The sequence below is a fragment of the Anser anser genome (genome assembly GCF_964211835.1).
Source record: "Anser anser genome assembly, chromosome: 2".
Lineage (NCBI taxonomy): Eukaryota > Metazoa > Chordata > Aves > Anseriformes > Anatidae > Anser > Anser anser.
In genome coordinates this window covers 89,066,996-89,082,392 of record NC_139721.1, presented here as the reverse complement: position 1 = coordinate 89,082,392, position 15,397 = coordinate 89,066,996, and the positions used below count along the sequence as shown (strand labels likewise).

Genomic DNA, 15,397 nt, shown 5'->3' with positions numbered 1-15,397 from the left:
ACTACATTTGGTGGCCCTACTTTTGGTTTTCATAGTGATATATATGCTGTGAATTTGGAGTGATGTTAGGAGACAGGCGTAACAATTAACATTTGAAAAACATTTGAAAGACTGAAAAAAGGGAAATAACGCTCTTATTTCTGGCAAAAATGTAACTCTGAGTTCACTTATTTTAGTATGCATGTCACTTCTCTACAGCTGTATTTAGCCTAAAAATGAATGGCAGGGGCTAATGAAATCCCTATAAGTAGTCTTTGATAAGGTCTGAACCTGAAATGGGGGTTCCATTTGCCTTTTAACACCAGTCAAGGCCTTGGCTATATGATTTTAAGATGTGAAACACTAATGTTGTGGCCTGTATTTTTTTTTCCCTGTCATAATACCTGTCATTAATACCTTCAACAGCTGTGTTCAGCAAGTATGGGTTTGTCAGCTGAGGAGAATCACCAGTTAAGCTAAGTACAGGACACTTTCAAGGAGCACTCAATCTATGCAAAAGAAAATGGGAGAGGATCAAAATATTCAAATCAATGGTCTGAACCTGCATGTTTTCCAGAGTTCATTTTGATAGCTGATGAAACTGTAATATTCAATGCAGTTTTCTAATGATGGATGTAGGAGAAATAAGGAGGTAAGTGAAAATCCAATTACAGTTCCTTTAGTTATGTGTGCAGGAGGCTAGTTTTCTTTCAGATAGGTAGGAACTGGCCCACTTTCACTGAGATTTTTAATTAGAGCAGACATTTTTGGGTCAGTGCTGGTTCTTCACTATGGCTCTCATGTTGGTCTGTTGGTCAAGATAGTAGAGCATCTTTGTCAGCAACTCTGTCAGTGGGCAGTGCTGTTCAGAGAGGATTTTCTCATGTGCCTAGTAGGTTTGAGTATGCATGCTGAGAAATGAGGTTACTGGTGTTTTAAAGTTACTGCCTTAGGAGCTGCTTAGGAGTTGTACATAGATGCTACTCATCGTTTTCTTACTTTTAATGTCTGCACTAGTCAGTTATGAATCAGATATTCCTTTGACTTGGGGGGGGAAGCATCTTGAAAAATCCAGTAAAAACAGCTCTGTGAATCCCGTTTCTGAAGAGAAAAGGAGCGAAAACAGACAGATGCACTTTGTTGACCCTTCATTCTCTTCCCCCACACTCTCCTCCCACAATAGCTTAGATCATTAAGCTCCTGTATGATTAAAACTTGGTCCAAGTCACACTAATTCTGTTTACTGGCCACAATGAAGGATATAAATATCTAATCACTTCCTTACACAGAGGCTGCTTCCTGCTGGTGGTTTGCAATTGTGAAGGACTCAGTCCCTCAGCAAGTTCTCTGTACAGCTGTTCACCCTGTGTGAACGAGCCCTGCTCTAAGTGCTGCCACGATGCATTTAGTTCCATGGATTCCTCCTCCTGTTTTTTTTCTTTCAAAGGGAATGATATCACTTGCTATGAACAGAAGACATAGAAAGGCTGCTGTTAATGCACATATTAATGGGAGTTAAATTTATGGAATGAAATAAAAAGGGGAAGAAGAGACTATCTTATGAGGGTTTCCCAAAGGACTGCAGTTCTAATGGGCAGCTGAAGCTGTGGCGCTGAAAGGCCTCACAGACAGATAGGTTCTGAGCGTAAATCCACTGGAGTCATAGCAATGGTTCATTGATGGCAATGTAATTAATACAAAGTGCTTTCTCTTCAATGTGGAATGCCAAATGCATGTTGGTAACCTCTGGAGCATGCAGGAGTTAATATTGCCTGCAATAAGATCTCACAGGCATGCTAGCGCCATGCAACACAACTCTCTAGTAGGAAGGAATATTTGGAAGAGGGAAAATGGAAAAGAGGAAGAATCTTCCTAATTAACGTTGTAATGGTGTTGTGAAGTTGTCATAAGTAGCAGGCTTGAAATAACTAGTCATTCTTGAGGTCTGGTAGAACAGATTTCACTCATGGGGTGGATTTTTTTTTTTTTGGTGGGGGGGAAGGTGGGAGAAAGGGGTCTGGGCATGGGCAGAAGGTGGGGAGTGGTGTACAAATCTGTACAACATGCTTTGAGGCTGTCTATGGAGGAAGTCTCCAAAATTAAATGGATGGCTTCCTCAAGACACTGAGTAGCCTGAGCTGTTACCTGTGACTACCTTGGCATCAGCAACTCCAAGATGCTAGTCCATGAGCTCCTGCTTCTGCTGTGCAAGCAGAAGAGGCAGAATCACAAATGAAGTGAAGCCAAACAGATGCACTGTAGTGACAGCCCTTTACCTTCACTGGTATTTTCAGGAGTAACCACTATTTTACAGAGTATTTAAAGTAAATTACTACTGTCTTTTCCCTTTCCTAATTTTTGACAGATGAGAGCTTCTATAATTAAATAAGGTTTGATTGTATTTTACTTAAGGCTTATGTATGCAGCTGGGTAAAGTGCGTGGTGGTGGAAGATACTAGCTATGTGAGCAAGGATTTTAAAGCCCATTAGTGAAAATTTCCAAGTTGTAGTGACTAATCTAGTTTCCAAGTGATACTCAGAGTAGCACAAGACACATCAGTCCTGTCAAGATGTGCAGAGGCTTGCCGTGCTTTGGTGGATGAAGCATGTCTGCTTCCCCTTGGAATGTTTTTAATACTTCTGTAAACTACGTGGGCTTGAGGGCTAATAGTTGTATACTTAGCCTGTGACATTTGATGTGTACTGATGCACCAATTGAATCTTTTATAGAAGCATTGGAATTCTAGTTTTAGTTACGTGGAAAATTAATGATGAATGTAACTTTAAAATAGTAGTAATATTCATTATACCTTGAAATTTAAAATCATCATCTCTGGGATATGAGCTAAAGACATAACTGATCTGGATCTATGTGAAGTAGAAGCAATTTAACAAAAGAGAATTTAAAACATGTCTGTTTTGACTTTACTCATTCTCTGCAACAGATTGATACTGACCTAAAAGTCCATCTGCACTTAATTTATGGCTTATGTTTGTTGTAGAGTTAATGATTGAAATAGAGTTGAGTCTGGACAACTTAGTGAGCATTAGAATTGGTATTTCATTCTCCTGTCTTCTGTGCAATTGCAGATCTGCTTATGTTTCAACATTATGTTCATCAGCTTCAATGAGGCTGCCTAATAGCTGTCATGGATTTTTCCTTCCACCTTGTGGGGACAGAAATGCAGTGGATTGCTCTGTGAGTGTTTTTTAATTAGCACATGCAGATTTCTGGAAGAGACAAAGCAAAGAAGTGGGCATGAGGCTTGTCAGATTTTTTTTTTTTTAATGGGTTGAATTTGAGAGTTTCTTCTACACAGCCAGCAATTCTTCCTCCCTGACCACCTCCTCCTCCACAGGAGATACCCACAGAGTCAGAAGGGAAGAGTGATCTACTCAAACTTTCAGCCTGAAGTTGCAGATGGCCTTTTAAAATCAGGCTGCTGAGCTGTAGTTTGACTACAATTTTACCTACCTTAAATTTGGTTTCAACCAGCCTTCCTTTGTCTTTTAGTCTTCTCCAAACAATGAATCATTGGGTGTAGTAGTAATGCTCTGTCAACAAAGAGCTGTGTCTCATCTGAGTATTATAGATGAATTAGTCAGATAACAGCATCAAAGTGGTTAGCACTGGAAAACGTGTTTGCAGGGTGCAGTGAGTCTCAAAGGTAGAGATACAGTTCATGATCATAAGGAAGAGTTGAAGCCCTTCCAGTACATTACTATAAGACTCTGTTGCCTGTCTAATGGGAAAACAATTTCTGCTTAGTTGGGTAAGATGATACAGAGTGGGCCAGAAGATAGAAATATGTCTTTTGTTCTCTATCAAACATGGAGAGAAGTTACCATTTAAAAAATACCAAGAAAGATGACAACAAGACTTCACACACATTCAATTTTGTTTTAAATGTAAGCAGGGATTAACTGCACATTAAATAAGCACTAAGGTACTCAGAAAATTGTGTGTAGAATCTACATATTTGAAACTAAATACTTGATTCAGTCTTAGGCCTGGTGCCACAACTCTTATCTCCATAACTAATCATTGCACAGTACTGTCTGTGCAGTGACAGTGATTAGCCTTCTTGGTGCTTTTTCTTCCCATTTCAGAACTTGCAGGTTATATTCCTTCAGGTTTAATTGTCTTAATTTGTTACTTAATGGCAATAGGAGAAAAAAGTTTCTATATGAATGATGATATTTTTGCAAGCCATGAAGAATGAGAAAGAAGAGTAAGTTATTTTCCGAGCACTTTTTAATATAATGAAAATACAAAATTAAAAACATCATGCACCTCTAAAAATAGGGACAATTTTTTCCAAGTCCTTAATTCCTTAAGTTTGGTAGGTTCAGTATAAAATTTAGTGACTCAAGAGACTTCCAGAGATAATGTGGAGTTTCTGTGGGCTGAAAAGGAACCTAAAATCCTTCTCCATCCTTTTCATTAGCTTCTGTGGTAATTTAGAGTAACCTGGATATGTAAAAATGTTTGGAAAAGGGAATGTGCTTGTAGAGCTGGCTTTCAACAAGTTGTTTTTGTTTTAATTGTAGTTGTTAACAAAATAAGTTGTCTTCTGAAGACAAAGTGAACTCATGTAAAATGTGTTGCCTGGAGTCTCAGCGCAGGGAGCTGACTGGCTTGTTTATCTGCATATTTTACTTGATTGTGTAGTTATCTGGGATTTATATGCTGTAACAGATCCACAGAGATCAGTGTAAGTTATGAATCTACAGACTGAACAGGTACTTTGGCTGTGCTACTTGTCCAGTTGTTGTCAGTGCTGCTATTCTTATGGATCAGGCTAGTGTCATTATGATGCGATTCAAAGCCTATGACAGTCATTGCAATATTCTTTGCTTCATCCTCCTTACTGAGGCTGGATGATTTATCTTGCAGGCCAACCTATAGCTCTTGGCTAACTTCCTAAACTCCTAAGCTAAAAAATAAAAATCTGCCCAATTCAATGAATAATTGAAGATAGAGTTTGGTCCATGGAGAGAGATGTTTGAATCTGGGGAATAACGAGGGGAGAAGAAATGGCAGCTGCATAAATAATTGATAAATTCTCAACAGCAGTCCCCTTGTTGCTGGGACTGAGGGAGAGAAGGGAGCAGTGCTTTTCTTATCCCCTCATATGGACTACAGTAACTTATCCTTTAGGCAGCTGCCTGTGTAACTATGACATACACAAAGAAATCTCTGAAGGCAACTGCTATGAGGAAAGCAGTGCTTGGCTTATCTGTCTCTTGATTTGGAGGACAAGTAATGTGTGTTAGTTCTGCTGTAGAGAGGAGAGTGCATGTTTTCACCATATTTCTTTAGGCAAGGTGATCTTTGACCTGCCCATTAGAAGTAAAGTGTACTGGGGAATCAAATCCAGAGTGGTGGAGACAACACTTTATGCTTGGGAAGGCAGAGCTGTTATCTCTTGTGAGGTCAGCGGTCCATACAAGACAGCAGTTACTACAGTCAGTATTTCTACTGCAGGATCTCTTCCCTTGGTAGGCCAAAATAGCAATGCTGAGAAATTGATCCTCTTCAGTATATCTGAGACTGGCAGTGTAGCTAGGATCCAAGAAACAAGGGTTTACATGCTGCCACTTAAATCATGCAGCTAGACTGTCAAAAGCTATTGCCTTCAATCGTGATTATGGGTTACTCCCTTATGTTTAACAAGGGGAGTTACTCTGACTCCCTTAAGCCTGACCTCATGGAGAAGAGCTGAATTTTTTCTCTACCCCATTGGTGCTTCCCAGTAGCATCCCCATGCATTAAGACAGCATTTTGCTTTGTTTGAACCCTCAATGTTTATCTATGTAACAGTCATTTCTGTGGCTTTCTCAAGTGTGTATTGCATGGCAATAAAATCACTTATGGCAACAGATTTCTCAATTCAAGTAGGTGGCACCATTTTCTCCCACTTACTGCATACAAGTAACAATATCTTCTGCATGAAACTGCTGGACCATTGTTTCTGCAACAGTGCAGAGAAATAAAATCAAACCCAACAGACTGGGGAAAAAAAAAAGGGAGTAAAAAATGCAGCACACTGGCTAATCTGTGATGCAATGTCAATGCTGACTTCACCAACTGACATTGCGTTTTACATACACTATTCTGGATCGTGCTAGAATGCTAATAATTATGCTCAACTTCAACTACACCATTGCTGATACTAGGTGAGAGCATGCATGAAGGTGCCTTTGATACTATATTATACTGTGCTTCTCAGAAAATACGTTGAAAGCCAGCATCATTATTGTAACATTCATTATTTATCTGCAACTGATTACATAAAGGAGAGATCATTTACTTCTGTATATCTAGAGATTTTAATATACATCTATCTTACATCTGAAGAAGTGTCCGTGAGACTGTTGCCTTCATGTTGCGTAATAAATCATTTTCAAAATAATCTGTGTGTGTGCAGATTAAAACTTCCATCAGTGGTTTAGCACGACTTTGTGGTCAAAAAGCTGCCAGCTGATGTAGGACTTATGCCATAACAGTGAAGGCTAACCATATCAGACCGAGATACAAGAACTGTTTCCTCTGTGAGGATTAGATAGCTTAAATCAGTTCATTAACTCACAGTGAATATCTACCATCTATCACTCCTCCTGTGATGGAAAGACAAAATTAAGTTCTCACAGCACCTGCTTCAAGTGCTCTTCAGGGCTGGTTCCATCCCCACAGGACTCCACCTTGTCTGATGTTAGCTTTGCATTTGTAGGGGGCACATACATTCATTATGATCTTAAACTATTAATCTATTTTTACTTGTTGAACATATTTAAGAATCCAGTTTTCTTGGCTCAATGGCTTTCTAAGACAGGACAAACACCAACTGTGCAGTGATTTGATAACAATACACCAGCAATCTTAACAAAACTTATCTTGGAAAAGTGTATTAACAATTACTCTTTGCATGGTTCTATTTATCCCTGTGATATATAGAAGGGGGTGTTTTGATTTAAAAAAAAAAAAAATAGCGTATGGAATGCTGTTTCCCCACATTTTTTAGATTGAAAGAAAGGTGAGTTTTATAAACCCTTGTGTTAAAGCTGCTTGCTTTATTTGTGTAGAAACACTCAACTTCTGTCGTGAATGGAAGTGGGCACAGAATTTCTTACTCTTCAGTATGCTTAAGAATTCAGAAGTGGTCAGTAGACCAGAGCTGTTTAATTAAGCTTCGTGTATATGTCTAGGCTTGAGCATACTTGACAGTAAGTAGTTTGCCTCCCAGTCTATTGACCAGTACCAGCACTAGAGAGAAGTTCCCTTTTTAAATTGTTTTGCTGCTTGTACCATGGCACTCAGGGTATAACAATGAAGCGGACTCTGAGGAGTTGCAGAAGACCCTTGTGGTACTGAATAACTGATGAAATTCTTTGTATGCAGGTATGATGTGATGCTCAAGGGACAGGTGGAGGGAACAATTCCTATCTTGTCCCCCGTGCTGTGGGCCTTCCCATACTTCTGAGGGATAGCATTCAGAAGTAGTTAGTCAGCTTTATTATTGTCAGCTCAATTCACAATAGTGGTCTGAGACCAGAACAGGCAGTATTGTGCCACTGAATAAATCCATGGTACACCTGTATCTCTAGATGTACAAGGTATACTGAGTTGGCTTCTGGCTGGAGAAGTAAGAAGTAATATGATCTGCTGTTCTCAACCACTGCCCCCACCTCCAGTTTTGTATTTAAAATGCAGCCTTCAAAGCAAATCATTACAGCAAATATAGAATGGTTTGGGTTGGAAGGGATCTTAAAGCCCATCCAGTTCCAACCCCTGCCATGGGCAGGGACACCTCCCACCAGACCAGGTTGCCCAAAGCCCCATCCAGCCTGGCCTTGAACACCTCCAGGGATGGGGCATCCACAGCTGCTCTGGGCAGCCTGTGCCAGTGCCTCACCACCCTCTGAGTACAGAATTTCTTCTTTATATTTAATCTAAATCTACCCTCTTTTAATTTAAAGCCATTACCTCTTGTCCTATCACTGTGCTCCCTGACAAAGAGTCCCTCCCCAGTTTTCCTGTGGGCCCCCTTTAGGTACTCGAAGGCCGCTGTAAGGTCTCCACAGAGCCTTCTCTTCTCCAGGCTGAACAACCCCAACTCCCTCAGCCTCTCTTCATAGGAGAGGTGCTCCATATTCTTGATCATCTTTGTGGCCCTCCTCTGGACTCACTCTAATATCTCCATGTCCCTCTTGTGCTGGGAGCCCCAGAGCTAAACACAGGGCTCCAGGTTCTCATGAGAGCAGAGCAGAGGGGGAAAATCACCTTCCTTGAACTGCTGGCCACACTGTTTTTAACACAGCACAGGATGTGGTTAGCTTTCTGGGCTGCAGGTGCACATTGCTGGCTTGTCTTGAGCTTCTTATCAACCAATGTCCCCAGATCTTTCTCCTCAGAGATGTGCTCAACCCATTCCTGCACTGCCTGTATTTGTGATACAGATCACTATTTTTTTCTTTCAGTAATACCTGCTTCTTTTTGGTATGCAAGGCATGCAGGTGTGACCAAGGATTACCTTCAATTACATAGTCTGTTTCTGCTTTTTCTGTCTACCCCCCCCCCCGTGTGTGTGTATATACGTGTATATAAATATGTATGTATATGAAGATATATATCTATATCTTCTTTACCACAACCCAGTGGAACTAATCAGTGTCAATTAAGAAGCCTTTCCAAAATTTCACGTTTCAAATGTGCCAAAGAAATACCTTCAGGTGTTTGCAACCATTTTGTCTTTATAGGCATAGCCAGACTCAGCAAGAAATAAAAACATTCTGTGAGGTTGTAAGCTAAAAGTATGCAATTTGCTGTATAGGGACAATGTATGTGAACATCAGTCCTTTACCCAGCAATTTAGGTATATTCAGTAGCAACTGTGAATTTAAATGTCAGACTGCCCACTGCCTGAAGAATAGGTTTTTAGCTTCAAAGCTCAGCGCATTGCTGTAGCAATCTTCCTCAAAGGCTGCAGCAACAGAAGTAGTCTGCAGCTCACTGGCTCAGCAACACAGAGAAAAACTAATCTTTATAACTTGGCATTAGATAGAAACAGTGCACATAAAACATGCCTCAGAATTCATCAGGTGGCTAAAGAATTTAACAGGTTTCTCTGGGTGGGGGAAAAAATATAACATTTCTATAAAGCAGATATTTCAGAAACACTCAAGTTTTTCATGGTCTCAGTAGAGGATGAGATGTTAGACATTCCAGGCCCTTCACAGAAGGAAGACAGTGAGAAATGTATGTTCAAATACTTAATAAATTGCTGTTGGAATAGATTTGGGTCTCCCAGATAAGTACAATAACTTTCAAGTCATTTTTTTAAATTATTTTTCCCTTTAAAAACAGTTAACTTATTTTCATTGCAATTTGAAGCAAGTGGAAAAAATCTTGTGTCATAGAAAGTGTTATTTTTCAACAGTTCTTGAGTATTGAAACGGTTTTTATAATTAACAAAAAACATTTTTGTGGTACTATGCAAAAATACATTCCAGCACATGTAAAACAAAAGTAAAACTCACTTCTCTTTAAGTTTAGATTGCTTGCTGAATTGTCATTTTCAAACACAGGAAGGAGTGCTGTCATGCTGTCCCATGATCAAGTTTCAGTGGTGTATGAAATAATCAGTGTACAGGTTGTACTTTTGGGGTGATAAACTGTCAAAAACAGTGCTGAATCTTTGAAGGGCAAGTTTTTCCATTGCTCTCAGTAAAAGGTCGCCAACCCCAGTAGGGTGGTGGTGGCATTGTCCTTCAAGGAGAGAGATATATGGTGGGAATTCTCCTCTAGTCAAGCTGACAGAGGCTTCTCTCCCCTCCTCTCCTCCCCACTTTCTAGACACTTGAAGTACACAGTCATTGCAACCTTACTTCTACCTTCATTGTCCCACTCCACACAAAGCATTGGAAATACCTCCACAACCCACTAAACATCTCATTTTTAATGAAATAGTTGGTTTTCAATTCTCTCTCAGTCATCTCCTTACTGTTGTTTTCTGCATACCAAAGTAATGTAGTAATCTTCTTTAACCTAGAGGAGACTTCTTTACTTCCCTTTCCATCCTCCCCAGCAGTCAGGAAAGGAAAAATTAAGTTTTAAAACACTCTTCCTTTACCCTCCTGCCACTTGACTGCAGCTTTTTATAGCTCCAGCCATCACGTCACCCTGGGCCTTTCAGTGCACTGTCTTTAGGCTGGGTTGGTGCTCTTTAACCTTTTCCTTCAGGAAATCTGGTCTGACACTTTTTTTAATGCCAAATTCTATAAAATTAGTACTATCCAATTTTTAGTATTATCATAAATCCAGAATCCTTTGAAGTTTGGGGACAACATTATCTTTGTGCAGGACATCACAGATGACTTTGCTCCTAAATCTTTGTGTTACAGGGTTGCTCAGTGGGAGAAAAAAAAATGCTTTCCTAGGGGGTCCTTTCTGCAACTAGCTCTTGAGGTTGGTAAAGTCAAGCATCTGCAGTCCTGAAATAGCCATGTGGCAGCAAGTGCTGTGGCTGCTGCCTTTCCAGCTGGTCTGCATGAAAAATCTGTAATGATTCTCCTTTCTTTAGTGCTCATGTGGCATAATACTTAGAAGCTATGATTTCTGCCTTCCTTTGGCATATCCTAAACTTCCAGATTTTGAGCTGTTTGAAAGAGGCTTTTCTTTGCAAAGATAAGTATAGGCCAGTCAACTCATTATAGCTGAAAAAACCTAGTGCTAAATATATATTTGATAGACAAAAAGGAAAAGCAGTAATTTGGTCTCGTACCTTGATGAAAGGGAACTACTAAGTAGACTTAATCTGTTGAAATTGGGGTGAGGCTTCCGTGACCTCCTTGGTAAAGCCCTGAAACTTGGCATAAGGGACAGGTTGCTAGTGAGCACTGCAAGAAGAGTAGATATTTATACTGTCTTTATACCATCTATTGAAAACCTAGGTGTTAGAAATGTATCCAACTAGGGTCACATCTAATTAAAAATGTATCCTTCTATACAAATTGCCATATAAGCTTAGCATTATTTGCTTATTCTTTTCCTGGAAATAAAAATGCATGAAGTGGGAGAAGAAAAGGCTCTTGCTATCTTTACCAGAAGCTCAAAAGGTGCTTTGAAAATGGCATTTATGTCAGGTGTTTTTAAATGCCTTTGACCTCTGAAAGAGGCCCCAGGCTGCAGCATTATGGTTCCCTTATCTGTAAGTATTGTTTTATTTCATACAAATAGTTCTTATTGGAGCCCTGAAGGCTCTAATAGCCTTGACCAGCTGCCCCAGGGACTACCTCCTGCCGATTCCCCAGGAGCCCCATTTCAGCTCAGCCCAGGGCCCTCAGTCCCTGTCTGAGCCACTCTACAGCAACACCAGTCTGTTGTGCCTGTGCCTGCTCCAGATACCATGATCTTGACCTGCAGACTGATTGTCTTTGCCTAGCTTTGTCCTGTCCCCGGGCAGGTGCCTGATGCCCGGAGATGGGGCTGCCCCCCAGCCTGCCCCTGGCTGGGGATAGGGATGGCCCTGGGGAGCCTCCAGTGTCCTGGCCCTGAGGCAGTAGCCAGTCCTTGTGATGCCCCAAAATCCTACTTCATGGGTGAGCAACAGAAATGTTTGTTTGAACCTTCTAGCACTCCAATGGCAACGGTGGTTGCTGGTAGTGAGTTGAAACCCACTTCCTCCTGTACAGGTGAAGTTATTGCTTTGTTCATTTCAGGTGTATGTGGTGAATAATGAGCAGTAAGATTTAAAAAGAAAAAAAAAAAGTTGATGTGCAGAATGCAAGTTAACAGTTTAGGTTCACTGTTTGCTTATTTATATATATACAAAGATAAAAATGCTTGTAGAAGCAAAATCTAGAGAAGGCTACCAAGCTCCAACAGGTGACCATAGCTATTTGGGGCTCCAGGCTCCTTTGGGCTATCAGTGAGAGCTGTTGGACAGTTGGTCTGTAAAGACCACATAAGATACCAGATTTGGTTGGCAGGAAACACTAACTGAGAGTTATGCCTGCCTTTCCCTGAAGCTTCAGCGTGGGAGGTCTGTCTGAGTTGAAGCACCTCTACCCTCACTGGTCCTGGTTTCTGGAGTCCTCTTCAGAAGGAAGACACCTTGGAAGTTAGGGATTTATGAAGTCTGAGGTTTATTTTTCTCATATTCCACGAATAGTCCCTGCAAACCAGAATCTAGTGTTGCATTGCTGTGAGTTGCTAAAGGTATACCAGCTCCAAGGAAAGCCTACTATTGCGCTCTAGTTTAGTCTCCATCTGAAAGGCAGTTTTCAAGTTTAGTCTCTGCTCCTAAGACTTTCTCATAAACTGAATAAAATAATCTGATAGGGCCAGGAATCCAGGTTTTCCCGTCTGCTGGCTGTCCTCAACACTGGAACCGAGGATCAGGATTGCTCTGCTCTCATGAATGCTGCTTGTATTGTCACCTGGCCAGAGAGGGCACCTCTCTAGGGGGCCTTGCTGATCTCAGCAGCCTCCTGGGAGGCAGTGAATGAGTGCCTATAGTCGTGGGCAGTGGCTGCAATTGCTAGACCATTATAGAGCAATCCTTTCCCTCTTGTTTTTGAATAAAAGTGACTGGCTGCCATGCTTTATAGTGGATTCAGTAATGTCTTTTTCTGTGTAAAGCATGACTACAGCTTGCTGGACTAGGATCTTCCTGGGGGTGAAACACAACTGCACTGTGTATGTAGATAGCAGCTGAGCTTTTGGTAAGTGCCTAGCTCTGCAGGCTTGAGTACTTACGGTCACATACAAACTGACATTTGGGTGCTTGGAGGACTTCACAGATTAATCTATAGGCTTGAGTGGTTTCAGGCGTCTCCTCAGTTTGGAGAATGGAGGTATTTGTTGGATTGCTTTGTGAATTTATGTGCCTAAATTCCATTGAAGATGTACTTCAGGCAGTTAAGGTGTTTTTCTGGATGTTGACCAAATCCCTCCTTCAGCAGTCTATAATTCATCTCAGTCAAATATGATACGTGGGTCAAGGGTTCAAGCTGAAGAATAATTTCTTCAACTTAATGTGTTAAAGTTTCAGCTGCAGTCTGGAAGATGTTAGGATATTAGATATACAGTGTGACAGCTTAAATCCAGGGGAAAAGCCTGTTCCATATATTTTCAGGAAGCTAATACTTGAAAACAGGCAGTGTCTTGAACTGAAGAGGGAATATTTAAGGCTATCATTCCTTTAAAGACCTGGAGCTAGGACTTCCGGGTGAAAAGAAGGGGACTTTTTCCAACCCCCCTCTTGCTGTTTGTGTGATGATACTCAGCAGGTGGGGTTTGATTAGCTGAGTCAGTAAATTACTGAAATGAGAGTGCAGATGATGTTATAGCTTCTTCAGAGGGAAGGAGTCCCCTCTTAGAGAACTATGTCCATAAGCCAAGGGGTTTGAGTTGAGGGAGCAGTAGTGTAATAGAAGCAATGTGGTTGAGAAATTCATAGGAGTTTGGCTGAGCAAGCCTAGATCAGGGAGTTGGGGGGGAACAGAAGGAGGTGGTTATTCCTATTAGAGCACATGTCACTTCAGGAATCTGGAGTTGGATGTTAGCCAGGTAACTTTAAGCCCTGAGCTGGTACCCTGAGGCAATAGCTCTGTTTTCACAAGTCTGTGGTGCCCATCTCTACGTATGTAAATGTATGCCTCTTGCACCGGGAATTCTTGGTGGCAGAATTTTTTGTCTGTGCTGGTTTGCAGCTTAGGGCTTTGTCTTTCTAACGCATTTTTCTCTGAGTAGTGTTTTGTCTTGCTATGCATCCACTGTGGGTGAAGTGTACAGTAAGAGATAATAACCCTAACTTAAATATTTTAGTTTTCTTGTTCAGCTGTAGTGGCCTAGCATGCTCTTTCCAAGCAAGAAAACAAAGTAAAGCAGCTTAGCCCTACTGCGTTTCCAGTAAGGAAACGACCAGGGCCTGTCTACTTGCTGAAGGCGCCTGTGGCCTGCTGGTGGGGAGTGGAGCAGGGCCACAGCATGGTGCCCTGGGGAGAGGCAGGAACCCATCCCGCAGTGGCTCACCCTCTCCCACATGGCTTCGTCTCTTGTTTACTCTTATTTGAAGCAGGACGTGAACGTCACTGAGGTACAGATTTTGTAACATCTGGGCACCTCAGCAGCTAATCCTGTAATTTAGTCCTGGCCTGTAGGTAATAGTCCCAGGAAGGTGGGACTGTAAACTGCAGCTAGGCTTGTGTAACCTTGGTTTGGGGCATTCATGGCTTGGTCTCGTTCCTGCTTTTGGAGAGGATGGCTACCCACGAGTGTCTCATGGAAGACTGAGCTCTTCAGATTAGCCGTGGCAATGGGAAGATATATAGTTACTCTTTGTAATGGCCACTGTTTGGAGAAAAAAGCTTAAATTCTCATTGTGTGTGTACGTTATTGTTGCTGGTGTTGGTTTTGTGTGTTGTATTAATCCTCCTATGAAACTTAACTGGTGTTTGCCTTTTTTCCCTTCTTTTAATCCTTTGCACTTGGGCTCTAGCCCTTTACAAATTTGTTGAAAATCACTTGTTTCAAATTGATGTTATTTCAGCAGCTATATTAATCTCTGTGTCTAATGCCTTTTTTCCTCCCAGTTACCGTTGCTCGCTCATTAGAGTAGCTTAAAGCTAAAACATCTGATAGGGTGGTCGAGTACTTAATATTAGTCTAATTTTACCCTGTAGATAGCTCCCGTCCCTTTTCAGTATTTCTGTGAATATTGGAAGATAATCAAGAGAAGATTCCCTCATTCTTCACCTTCCCTCCTCAAAATCATGAGTGCTTTCGTACATGAGATTGCACAAAGTATGCATGTGCAAAAGGATGCTTTTATCCTAATTTTTGTCTCTGTTTTAATTCACTGACTCTTTATGCACACAGTGCATGGCTCAGCAAAAGTCCGGAGTACTACAGCAAGCAAAGAAACAGCCTGTAGCACCAAAGTATTTGTGTAACTTTTGTCCTTTTTTTTTTTTTTAATTGTTTATCACCAATATGACTTAGGAAACAATGTAGTCATCTCTGTTTTTTACTTTCCAGCAGTACTGGCATAGCCTAAAATAAGCAGTAATAGTAAAATATTGTTGAATGGGCTACTTCCATGGATTTGTTTTTCCTATTCTTAAATATAGTTTCCCAATTTTTCCTTCTGAGTAACAGACTTCCAGAAAAAAAAAAAAGGTTGGCTTTTGCTTTGTTCTTCCTGTTGCTATCTTTTTTGTTTTTAATGAACATACATAAAGCACTAAGTAAAAATGTTTTGCTTCACAAACAACCAGTGTGACCAATACTAGTCATTTCTTGTTTTTTTCCAGAATTTTATTTGGCAAGCAGTATGGGTGTCTGTGGGAGGAAAGAAACTGAATTAAAGTTGGGGAAATACAGGATGGAGCTTGATAGGGTGTGTCCTCAGAT

At 40.9% G+C, this 15,397-nt stretch overlaps 1 protein-coding gene across 1 annotated transcript in view; it reads left to right on the top strand.

The window, feature by feature from the left end:
- Positions 1–367: 367 nt before the first annotated feature.
- LOC310893737 (uncharacterized protein) overlaps positions 368–15,397 on the top strand; it is a 115,014-nt gene continuing 99,984 nt past the window's right edge. The window contains exon 1 of the mRNA XM_083823099.1: positions 368–631. Within this exon, the coding sequence (XP_083679225.1) occupies positions 593–631 (39 nt within the window). The 5' untranslated portion in view covers positions 368–592. The remainder of the gene's footprint in view (positions 632–15,397) is intronic.